Below are 24,169 nucleotides of genomic sequence, written 5' to 3'. Positions count from 1 at the left end.
TGTGCATCACAAATGGGGCGCTATTCAAGAGAGGGCACTATTCAAGAGAGAGAGAGAGAGAGCACTATTTTTTCAATGCTGGCACATTTACGTCATCTAGCATAAAAACAAAGAAGGCAAAGAAAACTGAACCTAATGTGTTCTGTAAACTATCACGACTCCACAGAAAGGGCAACAGGAACTGTGATTTGGATCCTGAAACCACCAGTTCGATGACATGGACAAGAACATTACCAAAAGAGCACCTAACTTTCACATGCTCTTGGTTACAAGACGGGGGGGGGGGGGGGGGGAACTATTCAAGAGAGGGCCATATTTGTTCACTAGCTCTTAGAGACTGGGGAACTATTCAAGAGAGGGCTTTAATCGCACAAGTACAGTATTCGTTTTCATGTAACATAACACGGTGTAACACTTTCATTAGCGAATTTTTTTTAATCCGCAAAAAGATGTAACGATACCACGCTGAGATGTCGACGCAATGTGGCCCCGGTATCACTCGAAATTTGCCCAAACAAACAATGAACGAATATGAGTAACTCAGGAGGAGTGTTTTGCAAACCCAAAGAGAGCCATAAACCCGCTGAGATCTGCTTGTTACGTGGCAATTTCCCGCTGAGGAAACATACTTGCTGGTTTGGTCAACAAACATGACAGTTTGGACTGAGCCCGGATGATGGATTTGCTAAGTTCCGTGTTGTTTGCTGACACGGTAGGTCGACCACAGGCACAAGGACAGAGAACTTTGTGCAGACCTATCCACAGGAAAAGCTTGTGTCTTAACAAGCATCACTAAACAGTGCTTATTACACTACATTCATGCCATAGAGTCTATTGACGAGGCAGCAGGGAGGGGGGGGGGGGGGGGGGGCTGGGGGTACCCAGCCTTCAATATTCTCTTCGTTTAAAACTTACGTTCCTGGGTTGTAACAATAGTTTGGGTTAGATTTGGTCCTCTTCCACCTGATGATATGGCAGCCATTGAGAATGTGTAATTCGTGCTGAAATTTAAATCAGAGACTATTTTCTGAGCGACAGTAGGGTCAACACGTATATTGTGAACATTGCTTGTGGCTCCATATTCGTTGTAGAATATATCATACCCTTTTGGATCACCATTGATATGCGGCTTTTTTACCTTTGTCCACACCAAGCGGACAGAAGTGGCACCAGGAAATAGATTAAATACGGGAGATTGAGACGGAGCTGTATATTTGAATGAGAGAAAATCAGGACAAATACAAGTAAACAAATAAGCGGCACGGAGACAATAACGTTGTTATTGCAATCAGCAGAATCAGTGAAGCGCACATTGGACATAGTAATGAACAAGAATAAAATATGGATAATAAAATTTCCTAGCAAGTTTTCTAGAGGCGTTCATCAGGGACATACGTCTCAATAATGAAATCTAGCAGTAAACAACAATATATACGTGCCATACTTTTCTCTTCGCGTACCCCTGTTATTAGTTCTCACTTCTCTAGTCTTTCTCACTTCACCTTCTTTTCTCCTATTATTTTCATATAGTGCATTTCGTACTCTTCCACATACATAATGTTGTTTACTGCTAGATTTCATAATTACGACGTATTTTCCTGATGCATGTCTGTAGAAAACTTGCTAGGAAATTTTATTATCCATATTTTATTCTTGTTCATTACTACGTCCAATGTCCGCTTCGCTGATTCTGTTGATTGCCATAATAAAATACAAGTAAACGCTTACATAGAAAAGTCATAATAGAAGACTAATGGCAGCAGGGTTGACGAAAAATTAAGTTCTATGCTGGCTGCATACCTCAACATAGTTTGTGGCTGAAAGACTAGAAAAAGACATCCTTGAAATATCGTGCTTAACCCTTTTCATGCTAGCAAGTTTTTCCCTGTATTGGCCGCACTTGTCTCTGCACTGCGCTCACCTGTTCAAAGCCGCAAGCGCAGCTCGGGATGAAATTTATTCCTATTTCACTGTACCTTGATGGATTTTCACGATCCATGGCTTGTTGGAAAGATCTTGACCATGGGATGCCATTCCATGGGCTCATAGCTTGATAGGCATACCAGGGTTATTTCCACCTCCTCTCCAAATCCCCTACCATGCCTGAAAATATCAAAACGACTGGTTCTCGTGTTTTCTTTCGTCTTCTTGCTCATAGTGAACGGATTTTCACGATTCAAACTGGAAATGCTGAGATTCAAGCTGAGATTCAAGTGTGCTCGTTGAAGCTCACTGTGCATGCCCTGTCTCTAGGGAAAATCCCTAGCCCGCGCGAAGTCGAAAACAAGAATTGTATCGACAACCAAAATGTGAAATTTGCGCATTCTGGCCATTCAATGTTTCGCTGCTCGGTCATACCTTGTCGTATCACAAAGAACTTTATACCCCTGGAAAGCTGAAACCTTTCGAGCGGTGTCTCATTTTCTAGAAATCCGAGAATTTTTGCACTGAATTATGACAGTTTGTACACTCGTCTATAGCCTGCAATAGACATGTTCTGTACAGCTTAGCATCTTCTGAACATTTTGAGCCATCGATTGTCAAAATCGGCCAATATTGTGCTACCTTATACTGTCTTGAAGTGAGGTAAGTCGACAGGGCGCACGCAAACTCCCGTGCGCGACGACAAGGAAGGAAGCATGTGCATATACGTTGTAGATGCTAAAACTACACCAGCACGGCAGCAGCAAGGCGTTTTTTGCAATGTTTCCTCCGTGACTGACAAACTCTTGAAAACTCTTCACTGTTTGCTGTCTCGCTCATCGGTGCTCTACTGCTGTGTGCTTCAGCAGCTATGGCGAACCTAAAATACATGACCAGTACAACGGCGAAGCCATTATTTTGATTTTTCCTCTTGCAACGAAACAGAGTGGTATATCAAATAATTCACAACTCTCCATCGTCACTTCTCACAGCAGCGTGGCACGGCTCTTTCACTCATATACGTGTATTTACAAAACACTCTGAGAACAGAGATAACGAGCTAGAACTGGAACACGGTGTGAGTCTTTGCTTCATTCCGTCAAGGAGCTCTTGTTCTCTATCTCTCCTCACCTGCGCCAGCGCATCAGCGTACGAGATAGATGTTGATCCCTTTCTCAGCAAAGACTGCAGAAATTGCAACTTCTACTTATCGCAGGAGTCCGCGTGCGAAATGTCTGAAGCCTTCGGCTTACGAGGCCAACACTGCTCCCAACACATGGGCTCGGAAAGAAACAATAATAACGACGGTGAACGGTAACCAAAGTGAAACGAAAGGCCCCAGCCGGTCTCCGTCTTCCTCAGTTCTACGTCTTCTTGTCAGTCACTGCAACTCACAAAACCTCGAGTCCTTGCTGTGCTCCGCGTACTGCCGCGTGCATGTAGCTCAGGTCACGCGATCTCATTTCTATGGTGATCAGATTTCAAGATGTCCTCCCACGTAATCGAGTTTTGGCATCCCAACCGTGTGTCCTGACAGTGTACATTGCACAATGTAGACAGAACGCGTGAACGCGTCCATGGCCAATCTGCTCATACTGAAAAAAACGTGTAAACGCGTCCATGGCGCGGAAAGGGAAAGGGGAAGTGCATCGATTTTTCAAGTAGGGTCCAGATGAAAAATAATTTGATATCGATTCGAATGGCATATCTCTTGCTTGCGTATGACAAGCCAAACTTAATGTAAAAAACTTATCGATGACGTACATTCTGCTTAGCTCCGTGAGAGAGAGAAGGTCGATCACGGCAGAATTTGGTTATTTTCAATTGGTTTATTGCATTCACGAAGTGAAAGAAGTGCTGTATTCAATGCTGTTAATGCCGTGAACTGTTTGTCGGCCCATAGCCAGCAATCGCATGTCATCACGTACATTGAAAATCAACATATTTTGCGAATCGAACTTTTTTCAGCATCATTTTTCAACGAGGACGAAGCAAAGTCGGCCGAACGAAGCCTAGAGGAAGAGAATCATCTTGTCCACTTCACCATCACCATACTGACATACATGTAGGTACGAGATGAAACAACTAAAAAGTCAACAAGAAAACTGCACGCCCACCGACTTTGGTCTGATAATTTTCTATTACCACCAAAATGCACGAGGAGCAGTCAAAAATCAGCTACAGACGTACCTTTGTCGCTCTCTACTCCTTTTTCAAGCCACGAAAGTCGCCTGTCCACTTTCAAACCGGGAACCGAAAAATAGTCTATTTCAGAACAGCAACTAGCTTTGACTAGCTACAAAGATTACACCAAAGGATCAAACAACAACCAGTTTCTTCAGTTTTTTGGCAGAAGACTTCCTTGTGCTTGGCCCAGCAGGCCAAAAATCACACTTTGTTGGAGGGCAAAAATTACAACTATCAGATGTCCTCGATTTCTGGCCATCTCCTGCATATCCCTAGGCTTACTGCAGCCTAGGAAATGGCTCCTCTTGTAGAAGGTGCTTGGTATTCGCCATCTCTTCTGAGAAATGTTCAGCAAACTGTCCAAAAAGTACGACATGATTTCGTTCGTCAATCTCCACCACCCGTCGTCTCACCTGGGTTCAGAAGATGTTTCAAGAGATAGAAGAGTTGCCAGGAAGCATCACATCCATCTTCAGCAAGTTGAAAGGTCAAACGGCGTGGTCCTTGGTTTGGGTAAATGCTGAACGTCTCATTTGTCCCAACCAAGATTTCACCACTGTGTTCGTCACTATTTTCGCTTATCTGCTGATGTCTCCTCACTCCAGCTTTCTCCTGTCGGTGTTACGTCCAAGTACACAGCCGAGAGGACTAATAGTGAACAGTTCACGACACTAACAGAATTAAATACAGCCTTCTTTCACTTTGTGAATACAATAAATTGAAAATGACCAAATTTTGCAATGATCTACCTTCTCTCCCAAGGTGCTAAGCAGAACGTGCGTCATCAATGCGCTGGTCGCTATAGTAACGTGAGCATACAATTGGTGATTTGTCACGCTTGGCTTATCGTATGGAAGCGAGAGATGTGCCATTCGAACCGACATCAAATTGTCTTTCATCTGAACCCTACTTGAAACATCGATGCACTTCCCCGTTAAAAGTATGTTGCCGAATACATGAAGTGTACAACATGCGCAGAGGTGCTAAGTTGAAGTGCAATTTGATGATTGACATACATTTTCCTGAGGTGGCTTACCTGAAGCGCTGGTGCTCACATTCACAGCAGCAGTAAACTGCGATGGCAGTTGACCAGTTTGTGTGTTGGAAGAAACTGAGTAGTTTGTGTATGAATAGAGACCTGATATCGTCACATTCAAAGTTTTTTTGCATATAACAGCTCCGGATGTATTATTTTTCACACAGAAATCTGTGGTCCTGTTTTCAAAGGCAGAAAAGTGTGCAGTTATTGATGTTGAATTGCTGGAGTATGTCACAGTCGGGAGCATTGCTGAAAATAGAAGCAGCAGATAAAGAAATACATTCACAACCATGTGCTTCACAAAACTGTTACATGCAACCCAGGCACTACACAAGACCAAGACAAACTTGTCAGATAGGGAAAAACTCAAGACTTGTTTATCACTCGTTCAGAGCAAGACAAGACAACAAAACAACAGGCATGCGCATATGCATGCAGGCAACGTAAGTAATAAGATAACAACTTATGACGCGTTTGTACAACGCTTGCTCAGATATCACATCCCTCCACCATCAGATGGAAACGGCCAGAATAACAGAAATACATAGACTGTGTCGTGGCAGCAAATAATCTGATAAGGCGAAATACAGATCAAGGCGGACAGGAGCCTTTACAGAACGAGAAGAACTGCGCATAGACACGACAGGACTAGAACCACTAGATTGGTTAGGAGTAGATTCAGGAACAGATAAATCAGCATTCTCACGGATCTCATCATGTACAATTGAGCCAGGCAGTGACATAGACTCATTCGGCGGAACACTAGGTAGAGCAGTTGAAGACGGTAGAGCTGTGGTAGAAGGTAAAGCTCTGGAATATGGAAGCTGTGGTGCTGACGTAGCAGTTGAAGCATCTTGCACCGACTCAGCAGGAAGGCGTTTCTTCAGGTGGTCAGAGTGACGCTTCCAGACTCTGTTATCAACAAGACGAACCGTGAATGTTAGAGGACCAAGCTGTTCTTCCACGGTGCCAGCTATCCACTTCGGTGAGGAGTTGAAATTCATTGCCCAGACGGCATCACCACAATAGAACTGGTATGCATTTGCACCACCACGATCATGGGCAGTGCACTGTTTGTCCAAGACTTTCTTGCCGCTGTCCGGGAACACGAGATCCAGACGTGAGCGGGGACGATGTTCCTTCCAAAGTAGCTCAAACGGAGAACGACCCGTTGTTGACTGCGGCGTCATTCTGTATTGGAACAGGAACCTAGCAAGGCGGGTTTCCAAATCAGGGCCAGACATCTTGGCCAAGCCAGACTTCACCGTCTGTACTGCGCGCTCGGCTAAGCCATTACTAGACGGATGATATGGTGAAACGAGAGTATGACGTATGCCATTAGATGAGCAAAACTCACGAAATTCACTACTTGCAAAAGCAGGGCCATTGTCAGAAACAATATTATAAGGTAAGCCAAGCAGAGCAAAGGTCTGCTCCAGCTTGCGAATTGCGACAGCAGCAGATGAGCCAGAGCAAACATGTGCTTCAATAAATTTACTATGACTATCGACAATAATGAAGAGCATCTTACCAGCGATGGGTCCAGCAAAGTCGACATGGACACGTAACCAAGGCTTACCAGGCCATTCCCATGGGTGGACTTGCTGGCGATGCGGCGACTTGGTGACGGTCTGGCACTGCATGCAACCACGGACGGTCTGTTCGATTTCTGCATCGAGAGACGGCCACCAGACATAGCTGCGTGCCAGGGCTTTCATTCTAGCGATACCGGGATGGCCGGCGTGCAACTCGTCCAGCAATGGTGCACGACCCGGTGAAGGAATAACTACCCTGGAACCAATTAGGATACAGTTATTCAAGACAGACAGCTCACTACGACGACGGGAATATGGCTCTAATCCCTCTGGAATGTCTTGGGGCCAGCCCTCAGATACGAACTTGTATACTAATGCCAGGGACGGATTTTTGCTCGTCCAGCGAGCAACCGATGCAGACGTAACCGGTGTAGTGTTCAAGACGGATAGCGATAGTACAGCCTCGGCTGGCTGCGGCGGTTCCGGTACCAGCGCCGGATTGGGGAGGCGACTCAACCCATCAGCGCAACCGTTCTGTTTCCCAGGCTTGTACTCGAGAACAAATTCATAATTGGCTAGTTTGAGTGCCCATCGCTGAATACGACCACTAGACTGAACAGGAATGGGTCTATCAGGATCAAACAATCCCAGCAGTGGCTTATGATCTGTTTGTAGTGCAAAGTTGCGACCGAAGATGTACTTGTGGAACTTGGAGACGCCAAATACCATTGCCAAGGCCTCACGGTCAAGCTGCGAGTAATTCTTCTCACAAGACGACAGCGTTCTAGATGCAAAGGCTACTGGCCGATCAGACCCATCTGGCAGAACATGCGACAGAACTGCGCCAACACCATACGGGGAAGCGTCACAGGACACGACAATAGGTAAACTAGGATCATAATGAATACGTATCGGCTCAGAAAGCAGCAGAGACTTGCCTGTATCAAACGCTTTCTGGTGACTATCAGACCAACACCACGACTTTGATGATAACAATTCATACAATGGAGCTAACACTGAGCTTAGATTCTCGATGAACTTGTGGTAATAGTTTATGAGTCCCAGAAAGCTTCTCAGTTCAGGGACATTCTCGGGCTGTGGGGCCTTCACAAGGTCATCCACTTTCTCAGCCGACGGCCTAATGCCGACTGAATCAATAACATGGCCCAGGAACTCAATAGACTGCTGAGCCACGAGACACTTCTCACGATTCAACCTGAGACCCGCGGACGCTAGACGATCCAGGACCAGCCTCAGATTCTCATCATGCTCCGCACGAGTCTTTCCAGAAACAACAATGTCGTTGAGATACACTACGACAAAGGACAGACCTGCTAACAATTGTTCCATCGTGCGCTGAAATATTGCCGGGGCCGCCGACACGCCCAAGGGTAGGCGGTTGTAGACAACCACTATCCTTTGGAGGTGTTGATTGTCGTCAGCAGCTTAGACTCGTCGTCGAGCAACAGTTGTTGATAAGCATGTTTCAGGTCAAGCTTGGAGAAGAATGCGCCTTGCGATAACTTCTGATACAAGTCGTCGATGTTGGGCAAGGGGTACTTGTCTACTCTTGCCGACTGGTTGATAGTACATTTATAATCGCCACAGATTCGTATGCTACCGTTCCGCTTGAGAACGGGTACGATTGGAGCTGCCCACTCCGAATACTGGACAGGACTAATGATGCCAGCTTCCTCCAGTCGACTCAGCTCTTTTTCCACTGCTGCTTGTAACGCATAAGGAACAGAGCGTGCCGTCAGGAACCGGGGTCTGGCGCTGTCTGCCACGGACAATTTGACTTTTCCATGTTTCCAGGTGCCCATGCTACGTTGGAAGAGCTGCGGGAACTCTGACAATATCGAGTGCTCGCGTGACACGTTGAACACGAAGTTCAAATTCAACCTCAGCAGTTGCAACGCGTCTCGACCCAGGAGATTTGGTCCGTTTCCTTGGACAACGACGATCGACAATTCTGCTGATTTACGAGAAGCATGGGTCGCAGAAGCACTAAAGCGACCGACGACATTCAGAATTCCGCCGGAGTAAGTACGCAGCTTCGGTAGATCACTTGTGTCGAGCGACAAATTGACCTTGGATGCCAGCCGATGAAATTCGTTTTCAGACATCACCGTCACGGCTGCACCCGTGTCGATTTCAAACACGACTGGCTGTTTACATAACTGGAGGGTACAACAGTACGGGTCCACGCGGTCCTTGTCACTCTGCGTGCGGTACAACGAATAGTACTCGTCCAGGCCGCTGCTGTACGGACTTGCAGTTGTAGGACCGGATGTAACACTCGCACCAGTACCAGCACTTGCACTATGACTTGGAGCAAGAGCAGGGTCGACTGGCGACGTTCCATGTACTTCTTGAGACTGGCCAACCATGTGTACACTGCCACCAGTGCTGGACTGCTGTGAACGGCAAACTTTGGCGAAGTGGTTTGGCTTCCTACACTTCCGGCACGACTTGCCCCAAGCTGGGCATGACTCGCGCTTCTCGTGCCACTGGTCTCCACATCCACCGCATTTACGTGACTGGCCACGCGATGACTGCACAAATCCACCCCGTCCAGCTTGCCTGTGACTCTGGTCTCGGTCGTGCACGGCATTGACAAGCATACTACTACTCCCGGTATAACCGGTACCAGACGAAGTAGAAGTGGTTGAGGACATTCCTTCCGACTGGGACTGGGCGTCCTCCCAAAGTCTGCACATTTCCAACGCTCGTGGCAGAGTCAGGGCTGGTTCTGACAGGAGCTTCTTCTTCAGCTCACTGCTGTCGACTGTGGCTACGATCTGGTCACGAATAGCTTCCGCAGTTTGTCCTTCATTCTCGAAAGAACAAAGCCGAGCTTGCTGCCGAAGCTTGGTGCAGTACTGCACTGTGGACTCTCCCTGCCGGCGAGTGAGTTGACGGAAGACGTGCCTCTCATACGTAGGGTTTGCAGGAGCACCGAAATGAGCTTGCAAGGTACGCTTGCACTTGAGGAACTCATTGTCATTCTGTGTTCTCTGATCTGGTGGAAGGCTGTCATCTGGGTCGGATAGGTCCTCGAATAAATCCTGAACTTCTAGACCCGCGAAGTGCAAGAGCAGTGCTTTTGAACGCTTCTTGTTCGTAATGTCCTTTCCCGTCAGATAATAGTCAAAGGCTCGAACCCATTTTGTCCACCTCAGAGCCACTTGAGATGGGGGTCCGGACGTGTCGAATGGTGGAAGACGGTCACGATCTCCCTCTATCGCGCAGGACGTTGTCTTCGTCGCCAAATTGTTACATGCAACCCAGGCACTACACAAGACCAAGACAAACTTGTCAGATAGGGAAAAACTCAAGACTTGTTTATCACTCGTTCCGAGCAAGACAAGACAACAAAACAACAGGCATGCGCATATGCATGCAGGAAACGTAAGTAATAAGATAACAACTTATGACGCGTTTGTACAACGCTTGCTCAGATATCACAAAAACGTTCATGCTATATCTGCCTCTTGTGAATTACTTGGCAGCTCTATTCAGTTTAAATCTTTTGAAATCTTAAAAGGTGCTAGGATGCGCCTTCCCACTTGGAAGGTTCAAAGTTATACGATTACATACAGCTGTTGGAGTGCGCATGCAAGACGTGCTAGAGCTCATGGTCAGTTAGTTGTAGAACGTCAGTACCGTTGGTCAGTGTCGTACAGTGTTATCGCATGGGCTGATTGTTTCGTTACTGGTGGTGTTAGTGGACATTATAACATAACTTGTACTTCCTTGGTTCTTTTCTCTACTATAAACTCTCGTTTAAATCAAAAATATCTTAAGCAGACATGGTTGCACACCAGGCACTGTCCAAGTACCATTGGCTTGGCATGTAATAGTTTGTGTTGTTGCAGAAGGATTGACGGCATAGTCAAGAGAACAAGTTATTGTCTTGGTACTGCCGACTGTTGTATAACTGTAGGTGTATAATTTTGATAAAATGTATATTTTTCACAGTTAGGGGTCGTCTGTAAGTATCGGTATTTTTTTAAAGACGATATTATTTTGTTCGTGTGTGTGTGTGGTGGGGGAGGGGGCTTTGGCGCTGTTCGTTGTTTTTGGCGTAAATATCGATGTTCACATACGCTACTTTTAGGTATGCACCTGGTACTTGCTTGTTGCGACTCGTGCACCATGCTGCATGCAGGCACTTGAACCTTGTGACTTGTAGTAGTACGGCAGCACGGGGTCCGCATTCAGAGAGAGAGAAGAGAAGAGAGAGAGACTAGAAGAGAGAGAAGAGAAGAGAGAGAGAGAAGAGAAGAGAGAGAGAAGAGAGAGAGAAGAGAGAGAACAGAAGAGAAGAGAAAAGAAGAGGGAGAGGGAGAGGGAGAGGGAGAGGGAGAGGGAGAGGGAGAGGGAGAGGGAGAGGGAGAGGGAGAGGGAGAAGGAGAAGGAGAGGGAGAGGGAGAGGGAGAGGGAGAGGGAGAGAGAGAGAGAGAAATAGAGAGAAAGAGAGAGAGAGAGAGAGAGAGAGAGAGAGAGAGAGAGAGAGAGAGAGAGAGAGAGAGAGAGAGAGAGAGAGAGAGAGAGAGAGAGAGAGAGAGAGAGAGAGGGAGAGAGAGAGAAGAGAGAAGAGAAGAGAGAGAGAAGAGAAGAGAGAGAGAGAAGAGAAAAGAGAGAGAAGAGAGAGAGAAGAGAAGAGAGAGAGAAGAGAAGAAAGAGAGAAGAGAAGAGAGAAGAGAGAGAGAAGAGAAGAGAGAGAGAAGAGAAGAGAGAGAGAGAGAAGAGAAGAGAGAGAAGAGAAGAGAGAAGAGAAGAGAAGAAAGAGAGAAGAGAAGAGAAGAGAGAGAGAAGAGAAGAGAGAGAGAGAAGAGAAGAGAGAGAGAAGAGAAGAGAGAGAGAAGAGAAGAGAGAGAGAAGAGAAGAGAGAGAGAAGAGAAGAGAGAGAGAGAGAGAAGAGAGAGAGAAGAGAAGAGAGAGAGAGAAGAGAAGAGAGAGAAGAGAAGAGAGAGAGAAGAGAAGAGAGAGAGAAGAGAAGAGAAGAGAGAGAGAGAAGAGAGAGGGAACAGAAGAGAGAGAAGAGAAGTGAGAGAAGAGAAGAGAAGAGAGAGAAGAGAAGAGAGAGAGAAGAGAAGAGAGAGAGAAGAGAGAGAGAAGAGAAGAGAAGAGAGAGAGAAGAGAAGAGAAGAGAAGAGAGAGAGAAGAGAAGAGAGAGAAGAGAAGAGAGAGAGAAGAGAAGAGAGAGAGAAGGGAAGAGAGAGAGAAGAGAAGAGAGAGAGAAGAGAAGAGAGAGAAGAGAAGAGAGACAGAAGAGAAGAGAGAGAGGAAAGAGAGAGAAGAGAGAGATAATAGAGAGAAGACAAGAGAAGAGAAGAGAAGAGAGAGAAGAGAGAGAAGAGAAGAGAAGATAAGATAAGAGAGAAGGGAGAAGAGAGAAGAGAGAAGAGAGAGAGAGTAGAGAAGAGAAGAGAAGAGAAGACAAGAGAAGACAAGAGAAGAGAAGAGAAGAGAAGAGAAGAGAGAGAAGAGAGAGAAGAGAGAGATTGTCAGAAGAGAGAGAAGAGAGAAGAGAGAAAAGAGAGAGAGAGAGAGGTACTTAGCGCTGATGTGCTTCCTCAAGGTTGTGGACTTCAGGACAGAGGATGTAAATAATCGGCTTCATAAGGTGCGATACCTTCACGACCATGTGCAGGCGGCCTGCAAGCGTTTGTTCATCCCTGGCAACTGCGTTAGAGTTGACGAGCGCATGGTCAAGTGCAAGGGACGCGCTCCTTTTCCGCAGTTTATGCCCAAAAAGCCCGTCAAATGGGGCTTCAAGGTCTTCGCTGCCTGCGACGCCCAAAGCCCCATTGTTGTAAACTTTGAAGTTTACACAGGCCAGCAACCTGGAGGTGAAAATGGCCTGACTCATGCTGTGGTGATGCGGCTTGTCAGTGACGTGCGCGCCGGAAGTGTGATCTACACGGACAATTTTTACACTTCCGAAATCCTGGCCACATCTCTTCGTACCAAGCAAATATCGTTGGTTGGCACCATCCGCGCGAACCGCACTGGATTTCCAGCCGTATTGCGGACCGACATGAAACAGTTCGAGAAACATGCAGAGCGAGGTGCAACACGCTATGTTCGCAACGGAGATCACCTGTACCAGCAATGGAAGGACAAGCGGTGTGTGTCAATGTACAGCAACATACATCAGGGCCATGAGCATGACACAGTGACAAGAAATGTCAAGATTGATGGTGCACACCAGCAAATGGAAGTGCAGAGGCCAGTGTCCATCAGAGACTACAGCAGCAGCATGGGTGGAGTCTCCACGTTCGATCAGCTGATTGAAACGCATCGTGTGCTTCGCAAAACGAAGAAATACTGGAAGAGTCTTTTCTTGGATATGGTTGACTTGTGCGCTGTCAATGCATACCGCCGCTTTCACTTGTGGCGGAGCCAGCATCTAGGGGTGATAACTCGATGATGCAACTTGCAGCACTCAGATTTCCCCTGTAACCTCATCCGGCAGCTGTCATCGATTGATGGGCATGCACCGCCACCGAAGCGCTCGTATCGCCCAGTGCCTGTTCCACAGGATGTCCAGGTTACTGTTGCTCAGCTTTACATACCTGGAGTGAGGAAAAGGAAGAACTGCAGAAACTGCACAGAAGTGGGTACCAAGCAGCACCAGTGTGCTACCTACTGCACTACGTGCGATGTTCACCTCCACGTCAGGCGAAATAGCACGTCATAGTACATTTGAGATCAGCGGGAAGAAGATGACGACGTCCACTGATTTAGTATCTGTGCACACGAATCTGCTGTGTGTGTGACTCTGTGTGTCAGCTATGATATCATCTTCTGTGGTTCCATGCCTAGCATGTACGTCTGAACCATCCTGCAAAGTTTGAATGACGTAGGTTGAGCGATCGCTCCGCGAAACATACTTTTTGAAATTCTCTCCATAGTATATCTTTCACCATTGAAATTTCGAATTTCTTCAAAAAAAAGTGCTGAGATGGGTGGCTTGCAACCTCGATATGGCTTGTTCCAGGCATGCTTTGGAGCCATCTTCTGTTGAAGTAGTGGCGGGGATCTGCCCTGCAACTGCTACAACAAAAAATGATTCGATCTGAGAAAGGGTGAGACCGCGAATCTCGGTTGAATATTGAGTCACGATGATTTCAAGCCTTGTCACGACGAAGATGGAGTTCTTTTTGGAGATGGACGTCGCGGCAAGGGACATGGTGTCCGACTTCTGGCGTCTGGTGAAGCCAGGGATCATTTTTCCAGTCAGGTCGGCAGCCTAACCGTCGGTAAGCTTGTGTTTGGATCCCGTTCTGCTCGATGTGGTAGATCACAAACAATTTGATATTGCACAAATTGATCTCAGCATCGTGCGTACGGTATATTATATTCAGAAAATCCCAAAGTGTCTGTGTATGACCGTCTTATGCCACGAGAAACTCCAATCAGGCTCCTTTGTCCTCTGCCTTCATGATTGAATGTCCACTTCGTTTGAACAACGAACACAACAAACGAGGACGGCTTTGCAATGAAAAATACAGCTATACTGGAGCTGAAAAAACGGAGAAAAAAACGTGCTCAGGATGAGACTCGAGTACACGCATACTCTCCCCGCAGGTGAAACGCAATTTTTTGTGAAAAATGCGTGTCGCCGATTGACCAGTAATTTCGCCTGACGTGCGCATCACGTGCCTTCGTTTAGCGTCGGGATATCTTCAGTTTTCCTTCCACTTCTGCGGGAGCTGATCCTTTGCTGATGACGGACAGCAAGGTGAGTATACCGGCGTCGGATATCGGATCCACGTCAAGTGTTAGTAGGAAATCGGCCGGCAGATCGGTCACTAAACCCTGATCTGTTTCCAGAAGTTGGAGTTATCAGAAGGCCAGATGTTCACTTCCATAAAGACCTTTATGTCCTGATTCGATCAGGCGTCCGGGAGTCTGTCAAGCAGACCGATCCGTCGATAATGATTGGGACTTTATGTTCGAGGGGGAAGATGAGTCCAGCCCAGAGGAAATGCCATGTCTGGCAGATTATGTGACTGCGACTACAAATAGCAGAGAATACAGCGAAGTTTGCCACGTTCAAAGGGTTACTCAAGCAGCCCTCGAATTGCACCACCCTGGTTATGGCTATGATGACGACAACAAGAAACGACGGACCAAAGGTCCCGTCGCTTGGAGATGCGCAAACTTCGTGACAGGATGTATTGAAAGCAAACACACTGAGTGTTCGGGGTGTTGTTGTTGTTGTTGTTGTTGTTGTTTGTTGTTGTTTGTTTATTTAGAGTCGAAGAACAAACAGGCAAATTAGCCTGATCACATGATATCGACTAAAAAGGAGGATAAAGTATAGAAGGCCAGTGAAGGTAATGATACTGAATAGAGTGGGTAATAAAGTTTTAAAAAGCCAGTTAGGCCAGTAAAGGAAATGATAATACAGCGGGTAGTGGCATTACTGAAAAGCAGCATGTCCTGTGAGGGATGGTGCTGAGTCGAATAGTCTTTGTCCCAGGAAGCTGAGACTCTCCCTTCATCCTTTGTTCCCAATCCAACTTGCGCACTTCCACCGGAACTGGGTGACTGCGCCCTACTGGATGGCGATTTGTATGCAACATGTCACTAAAAGCGCCATTTCGCTCTTCTAAAAGCACGAATGACGGCGATTGGCCCATATGTTGTAGTCTTTTGGACACTGAGTCGACTGGTTTTGGTCCGAAAAGCCGGCGATACAGCGTTCGGCTCTTATTCCCAATCGAACATGGCTGAACAAGCGGTCACGTGCTCGTGCGTACACCAGTCACCTGGTCACCGTGCCTGCAGGCTACAACTTACAGCATGCTTGGTCGAGTTTACGTCACTCGAGTCGAACCTTTGAGCCTTTGAGTTGAACCTTGGTGTGAAAGTTGTCGCCTGCTGGCACGGTGACCAGGTGACTGGTGTGCGCACGAGCACGTGATCGCTTGTTCAGCCATGTTCGATTGGGAATAAGGGCCGAATAGTACATCGCCGCTTTTTTGGACCAAAACCAATCGACTCAGCATCCCAAAGACTAGAACATATGGGCCAATCGCGGTCATTCGTGCTTTTATAAGAACGAAATGGCGTTTTAGTGACATTTTGCATACAAATCGCCATCTAGTAGGGCGCAGTCACCCGGTTTCGGTGAAAGTGTGCGAGTTCGATTGGGAATAAAGGAGAAGGGGAACGTCGCAGCTTCCTCGGACCAAGACCATTCGACTCAGCACCCCGAAGATTGCTGAGTACGAGTTAACTCGTGCTTTATTCATGACCTGATCCACTACGTACGAGTTAACTCGCAAAAACATTCGCGCGATATATCACAGTGCATAGACCAGTGTACAAACTTTATTAACTTCGTCAACCATAAACGCATCGCGAAAATAAACACACCTTTGGAAAGGTCTTGACCTTATCTTTCCGAGGATATGAAGATCTTCGCCATTGGATAAGAATTCATTGAGCGGCGACAAGATGAACACGGAAATCACAGCCCAGAGTGAAGGCGAATTTGTTTGTGCATGACTTCATTTTGTTGGGAAGCGTGCCAGGGGATTTCCCTTTGGCACGGCGCATGCGTGATGGACATCAAATGAAGCGCTTGGATCTCAGCTTTGCAGCGCAGTTTGAATTGTGAAAATCGGTTGAATTTGGGCAAGAAGCCGAACAAGAATGTGAAATTGAGTTGTTGTGCCGTTCCGAGGCACGGTGGAGTAGTTTGGAGAGGACGTGGAAGTGTCCCTGATGTGTCTATGGAGCAGATACCTGCCAGAATGGATTCGCTTAGTCCTGATCTTTCCAACGAGCCAAGGACGATGAAAATCCATCAAGGTGGAGTGAAATGAGAATAAATTTCGTTCGGAGCTGTAAGCGCATACTCCACTAAGAGAGTCAGTGCGCTGGAAAGCCAGTGGATTGGAGAAAAGGGGCTCAGCATGCAAAGGGTTAAAACATTAGAAATACTCACGGATACAAGGATTCGGAAGCGTCGGTGTCCAATTACCATCAGTGCCACAAGATATTTTCTGTGATGTCGTAGTATCAGCTGTATATCCAGTATCACACATCACCGTGAGTTTACTTCCAGCTGTTGTTGGACTTCCAGTTGGGAATGTACCATGAGGAATATTGCCTGGTGGTGATCCACAGTCCCCTGTGTGTGCAGCGGATTAGAAATACAAAAATAATGATTAGTTACATATTATGTAGAAAGGGAAAGGACATACAGTCAAGACCACCAAAAGAACAATTTTTGCCTTAAAGTAGGTTGCGTGTATTGAGGCTCCCGTTTTTCCGTAGTTTTTAGGTAGCTTTTGGGGACTAGCCCCAACAGCCTGGGTGGGATGGCTAGCCCAGATCACACTGAGCAGCTGGTGAGCGCCGAACAGGTCCATACACAGCTTCGCTCATTGCCTGGCATCGAACACAATGTTGTAGAAGTGCTGAGAACTCTAGCTCGTCTTGAAAGCCAACTTCAGGACCAGGAGAAACGATATCAACGAAGGATTAGTGGATTGAGCTCCGAACTTTCCCAGCTGAGAGAGGACCTGGCCGACACTTGCCTGTGCCAAAATTTGGACATCTGCAATGTTACGTGTGCGTCTTGTAAATCAAACTCCTCCGCCATTGCAGACCTAGAGAGAGAGCAAGAAACAACCAGCCAGAGGCAGCGCCGAAATCGAAAGAAACGTAGTACAGGCACAGAAAGTCGTTCACAGTCTGCCGTACCCGTAGAGAGTTCACGACCCATTGATCCCGAGATGGACCTGACTAGCAGTGTCAGATCCGACGTTGACAGCTCAAACAACAAGCCGTCCAACTCCCGTACACATGGTACACCCGGACCCAGCTCGGAGTTGACCCCGCCACGTGTGGATCGCTTGCTGAAATTTGAAGAGATGAGTGAGGATTCGGACGCCACATGGCGACTCATCACCACCAAACCCACAGCGAAGAAGAGAGTCCTGTTTGTCGGAAATCTGATGCATGCAATTACTGCAGACCAGCTGAAGGAGTTCATCGCAGCAAGAGCAGCTGAGGCTGACCACAATGTCCAAGTGTTTGACGTAAAAATATTTCAAAAAGAAAAATCCTCCACTCCGCGTATTGTTGCCAGTGCAGCGGACGAATCGTTTCTCAGCAACAAGCGCTTCTGGCCAAGGCCTGTGTACACAAGAGAGTGGAACTTCGATAAGTACACCCAGTCTGATGCCAGTGGAGATCAACAAACAGCGCAGAGCAGCACCACGACCACCAACAGCAGCAGCAGCCGCACGGACGACAGTAAGAGCGGATACGGCGTGGATTGCGATATCCTAGATGACACCTGTGGAGCACCGGCCCGGACTCCAGGCCAGAAATCACGGGGCTATCAGCGTGACTCGCCGCCCGAGACGCAAGCTGCAAAGTTTAGTGTCACTGTTGGCAACGCATTTGCATCTCTAAGTCAGGATGTGGATAATATATCTGTGCAATGACTGGAAGAAGATTAGGCAACGACCCTGCTGCTCTTGAACTGAATATGCAAACGCAAACTCCAACAATTCGAATTTTACTGCTGAACATTAGGAGCCTGAGGAAAAAAGTTGGAGAGCTGGCATGGCTTGCCGACCTTCACAGTCCTGACATCATCTGTGTAAACGAGACCTGGCTAGACGACACCGTGTCTGATGGAGAGATAGCTTTGGATGGCTTCAATATACTGCGCTCAGACAGAAAAGATCAGGCCGGTGGAGGAGTCTGCCTGTACTCCAAGACATCCCTCCTGGTCAAGCCAAGAATGGACCTCACAGAATCGGCAATTGAGAGCTGCTGGGGAGAAATCCATTGCAAATCTGGAACTTGTTTGATAGGAACCATTTATCGACCTCCATCTGAGCCAGTTCGATACTGGGACTGCCTGGACGACCATCTCCATTCAGCTATAATGCCCGGGAAGAACGTGATTATTTGTGGCGACATCAACATAAACACCAATCCAACAGCACCTCCAGATCCACAGCTTCATTATCTATCTGACCTCGTGGCCAGCTACAGTTTATATCCCGGAGTTCGACCAGCCGACTCGGTTCTCAGCAAACTCTGCACCAACCACACTGGATCAATTTTACAATACATTCGACCCTCTAAATATGGCTACTGTTATCCCCATCGCGTTCAGTGACCATGCAGCAGTTCTCAGTGAATTTCAACTCAGCCCAGTAAGAAGTACTGTAACTTCTGGGCTACGGCGACACTACCGAAACATTTAATCATGACCAGTTCAAGGCAGATTTGGTCCAACAGGATTTTTGTGAAATTGACGGAAGCCCAACTGTCATGTGGACTGAGTGGGCCAGCCGCTTTCTACAAGTGTTAGACAGACATGCTCCTCTTGCACCAAGCCCTCGACGCAAGAAAAAATCAGTACCATGGATGAACGGCCAGTTATTACACCTCTTGACCAAGCGCAACCGGCTCCATAGGAGGTGGCTTAGTGATGGAACAGAACATTCCCACTCAGCTTTCAAGGCTGCCAGGCGGGAAGCTACCAGCTATAATAGGCAACAGAAAGAGACCTACTACCAATCCAAGTTTCGACCTGCGTCTGGCAATACCAAACAGACATGGCACACGATCAAAGAATTGAGTGGTAAACATCGACAATCTCAGCCACCTCAATGTTCTGTTGATGCCATCCGAAACACCTTTGCAGAGATAGTAGAGGACGCCAGCCGCCCAGTGCATCTCTCATTTCCCTACGGGCCCGCCTCAAGCACTGATCTGACAGCCTTTGCGCCAGTGTCTATTGCCAGAGTGAGGAAGCTCCTCGAACGTTTAAATCCAGCCAAGTCCAGCGGTGATGATGACATTTCTGCAGCCCTTCTCCGCGCACATGCAGACGTACTGGCGCCATTCCCGACTTTGATCTTTAACAAGTCCCTGAGAGAGGGCATATTTCCTGCCCAGATGAAAAGTGCTAGGATATTGCCACTCTTCAAAGGCGGAGATCCGAGCATGCCAAAGAATCATCGACCAGTGTCCTTGTTATCGATTGCATCCAAAGTGTTGGAAAGGATAGTCCACGAGCAACTCACACGATATCTAGTCCAGAACAATTTATTCCCGCCAACTCAATTCGGCTACAGATCCCACCACTCTACATCCGACGCACTAGTGCTAGCTGTGGAAGGTATCTGTGAGGCCCGTATGAACAAACTCAACACAGGTGTAGCCTTTGTTGATATGTCAAAGGCATTCGATAAAGTGAAACATCAAACTCTTGTGCAAGATCTGTTCGAACTTGGCATCTGCGACACGGCACTCTGTTGGCTGGTGGATTACCTCTCTGATAGAGAACAGTACGTTCAGGTTGGCCAGACTAGAAGTCTCCCGTACACCAGTTACTCAGGTGTCCCCCAGGGGTCGGTACTGGGCCCACTGCTATTTATTGTCTATGCCCGCGGCATAGCAGAAGAACTATCGCCGTTTAATGTGGGAGCAATCCAGTTTGCTGATGACATCTCTATACGATGTAGCAGGGAGTCTGCGGAAGCTGTTTCTGCACACCTTTCAGCTGCTGTTCAGCACCTGGCCACCTGGCTGAAGGGCCGTGGTTTAATTCTTAATGAAAGAAAGACACAGATATTGCCTATTCCCCCATCTCCATCTCAAGCACTTGAGCTGCATGTCATTTGTAATGGGCAGACGCTGCCTGTTGTGAATACGGCCAAGTATCTTGGCCTACATTTCGACTCAGACATGAGCTGGAACACCATGACAAGCCATGTTGCACACCGCGTTGCCACTAAGATTGGGCTACTAAATCGAAGTGCAGCATGTTTGCCTTTTTCTTGCCGTGTTCAGTTTAGTTTTTCAGGTCCTTTATACTATCAGAATTTGACTATGCATCTGCTGCCTATGCCCCTTTCTTATCGTCTTATCAGGATAAGCGCCTAAATAGTTTGTTCAAACGTGCGGCTCGCTCGGTGTGCAGGGCAGCCCCTCGCACTCACACGGCTCCCTGACTTGAACGCATGAATGCCCATACCCTCAGCATATACACCCACATGCACATTCTTGTATTCATTTGGCGCTGCCTGAACAAATCTTCAAGTACTCTGTTTGCAAGCTTTTTCACCCGTAGTCCCTCTCTCCGAACACGAGGAGGGAGCAGCAAGTTACTCATCATTCCTGTCTCCCCCACTGCATCCTCAGCTAAGCGCATTAGCCATGCTGGAGCTATCCTGTGGAACCAGCTCCCAGACACAGCACGCCTCGAAAGAAAGCGCTCCACTTTCAAATCGCTAAGCATGGCCTTTCTGTTAGGCAGTACCGTCAACTAGGATGAACTCATCTGCTTCACTACCTCTCTCTCTCTCTCTCTCTCTCTCTCTCTCTCTCTCTCTCTCTCTCTCTCTCTCTCTCTCTCTCTCTCTCTCTCTCTCTCTCTCTCTCTCTCTCTCTCTCTCTCTCTCTCTCTCTCTCTCTCTCTCTCTCTCTCTCTCTCTCTCTCTCACTCACTCACTCACTCACTCCTTTCTTCCCGGTTGCCGTGCTTGTGACTTTTTTCCCCCTGCTGCCGTGCTCACATTAGTTATCTAACTACAGCTGTATCTTCTTATTGGTTCTGTTTGTCCGCTTATTATCATATATTTTTCTTTTCTCTTATTATCAGTGGGACCATTGTCATTAGGTGTTCTGGAATATTCCCAGCTTGTGGTGAATCTTGCATGACCTTTCATTGTACTCAGGTTTCATTCCTTTTATTCTAGTGCATGCTGCTGGCGCCTGATGTATTGACTATTGTTACCGCAGGCCAGTCTCAACCTTTGCATTGTCTGAGATTCAAGTAGTGTATCGTTTGATGCATGTGCTGTCTCCATGCTATCTAGTCGTAATATATGCACTCGTCTTTGCATTTGTGCACAGTCCTGTGGATACTCGCAGGCTGCGATTGCGCTCTCGCTTTGGTCATTCTAGAATGTATACTTCCATGCCTTTGAAGTTTTTTAGTTGTCAGTTTTGAACTGTAGGAAGCAGTTTACAGTCAGTTTTTGTTCTTGAAGTTTTATCTCAGAGGAAAAAGTTCTTGGTCTCATACTGTTACGAGTTGCTGTTGTATCTGGTTGAACGCATGCCGGGGCAACAGAGGGCAGCATGAGTAGCCATAGTGGTCCTATTCGAGCCGGATCTCAGAGCCAGATCCAAGAAGTCCTGCGCGACGACGAGCAAGTCCCAGGCGCTGAGTGTAGACGGAGCTCGCGGTCTACCAAAGGGAGACCGCCGAGCAGATACGGGTTTGATAACTGGAGTGACGTTCCGGATAGCGTGAGCTCAGCCGGACATGCGCCCTCGAAAGTTTCAGGAACTGCTGCGTCGCAGGCGTCACTTTGTGCAGAGATGCTTCGTGTAGAACTTGAGGCTGCAAGGCAAATCGCTGAGCTGGAGGAGGAAGCCGAGACACGCAAGTTGGCTCGTGAGACAAGTTTGGTGCAGAAGGAACTGGAGGTTCGAAGAGCCGAGGCTGAATCTGCAGCTGCACTACGATCCGGGTCAGGGAGCAAAGTGTCGTCTTGCAAATCAGAGACTGGAAACGCTGCATCCAAGGGCAGGGCAATATTGACTGCCAAGAGTCTTGCTGAGCACGACAAGTTGGTCGGACCTGGTCGAAAATTCGTATTACCACCGCGTGAGCACTTCAGAACGATGAGTGATGTCGGTGGAGTGAATGGACAACGCGACCACGGCAAGCCAAGGAGTTTGCAAGGTACGTTTCGTGCTGTGAATGCGCCCACACAACCTGAGGCTGTATTAGGTGTGGCGGAAGTCAGCCCAGGTCAGTCAAGTACATGTAGTGTCAATGCGTTTGGCGTGCCTGCCCTGGGGCCAGTGGCGCAAGCATTCATGCGCGTGCCCGCTCAAAAGTCTGTGACCAGTACAGTGCTGTCAGTAGTGCCAGCCAAGAATTCTATGGCCAGTGGTGCGCCTGTAGGACGTACTACAGTGTCCATACAGGCAGCTAGTAATGCAGTGCCTGTACAGCCAGCAATAAGCAGTGCAGCAGTACAATCAAGACTGCCTGGCAGTAACAAGAAGGCAGTATCAATGCTGAATGCAACACCACCATGGCATACACCACAGAAGCATACAGCAGTGGCCAAACAGCAGCCACCAACACCAGTGGCAGTGCAAGAACACTCCAAGCAGGTGCTAAACCCGCAAGCAGAGTCCTTCATGCCCTATCCACCTCAACTGCAGACACTACACCCTGCTAGTTTCAGCTTTCACGTGAAGCCACTGGAGCTACCAAAGTTCTCTGGCAAGACTAGTGACTACGACCGGTGGAAGCAGAACTTTCGCCGCGTTGTTGACGAAGATCCACTCACGACTGAAGCGTACAAACTTGCACAACTGCGTGAGTGTCTCATGCATGGCACGGCCAGCGACCTTGTTGATGGCGTGCTTGACGGTCCAGGAGCCTACCACACCATCCTTAGGGAGCTAGATGCATGGTATGGCGGCGACAATCGCACTGTTGAGAGCCAAGAGAAGGAGATTTTGCAGTGGCCGAAGCTAAAAGAGTCAGACGACAACTTTGCCAAGTTTGTCCTCAGACTCCGGACGATGCTCATGAATATGGAGATGTGTGCAGTAACACCGGGCCGTGAGTTGTACCTATCGGTTACGCAGAAGTTGCCGAAATCGCTGTTGCTTAGGTACATGGAGAAGTATGACGATGCTGACTGTGATATTTACCAGCTAACACGGTGGCTCCTCAGACGCGTCAACACACTACGCCGTGCCGATGAACGACTCCGGTCAACAGAAGTCACTGCCTCAGCACCAGCACCAGCAAGATCATGGTCGAAGCAGAGTGCAACAAAGTCTGAACGAACATTTGTGGCAACTAGCAAGGATGCAGGTGCCGACAGAAGCTGCCCCTCGTGTGGCAAGGCGCATCTGCTCCACCGCTGCCCCGATTTCATTAAGATGGAGGTCAGGGACCGATGGAAAGTCATCAAGTCCAAGCCAGATGTCTGCGCCCTATGCTTCGGTCTCAATCATCGCGCAAAGACTTGTACCAGGCAACCCTGTTCAAAGTGCAGCCGCACGCATCATGACATGCTACACTACAACATCCGACGCTCGGATTCCGCTGCAGACCCATCAAATGCCGCAATCAAGGCCAACGCAGCTTCGGCCAGCAGTGGCGGTCCTGCCAAGATTGCTACAACACATTGCGCAAGTCATCAGCCAGAGATTGGCAGTGGCGAGTCATTCATGGTTGTGCCTGTTGTATTCCGACACAATGGTGTGAGCCTCCAAGGTAATGCACTCCCCCCCCAGCATCGTCCACGAGTTATGTCCAGCAGTCCGTGGCAACAGCCCTCAATGTGCGTGGACCCAAGCGGCAGCTCGTCACTTCCGGAGTAGGCGGCAAGCAGACCGCAGCAAGACGTGAGCATGTACAGATCCAAGTGGCGGCTCTGGGCGACAAGAC

General features: G+C 47.9%; 2 protein-coding genes across 2 annotated transcripts in view; both read right to left on the bottom strand.

Annotated features, from left to right (window-relative positions):
• LOC135827823 (receptor-type tyrosine-protein phosphatase delta-like) overlaps window positions 1-24,169 on the bottom strand; it is a 362,685-nt gene that overhangs the window by 87,377 nt on the left and 251,139 nt on the right. The window lies entirely within an intron of this gene.
• Window positions 1-24,169, bottom strand: part of LOC135827826 (mucin-2-like) — a 324,797-nt gene that overhangs the window by 241,826 nt on the left and 58,802 nt on the right. The window contains exons 8-10 of the mRNA XM_065340254.1: window positions 16,655-16,840; window positions 5,147-5,398; window positions 916-1,206 (exon numbers count right to left, since the gene is read on the bottom strand). Coding sequence (XP_065196326.1) covers window positions 916-1,206; window positions 5,147-5,398; window positions 16,655-16,840 — 729 coding nt within the window. The remainder of the gene's footprint in view (window positions 1-915; window positions 1,207-5,146; window positions 5,399-16,654; window positions 16,841-24,169) is intronic.

Source organism: Sycon ciliatum, chromosome 12, assembly GCF_964019385.1.
Source record: "Sycon ciliatum chromosome 12, ocSycCili1.1, whole genome shotgun sequence".
Taxonomy (NCBI): domain Eukaryota; kingdom Metazoa; phylum Porifera; class Calcarea; order Leucosolenida; family Sycettidae; genus Sycon; species Sycon ciliatum.
The sequence above is the reverse complement of the archived record's forward strand: the minus strand, read 5'-3'. Positions and strand labels throughout refer to the sequence as shown.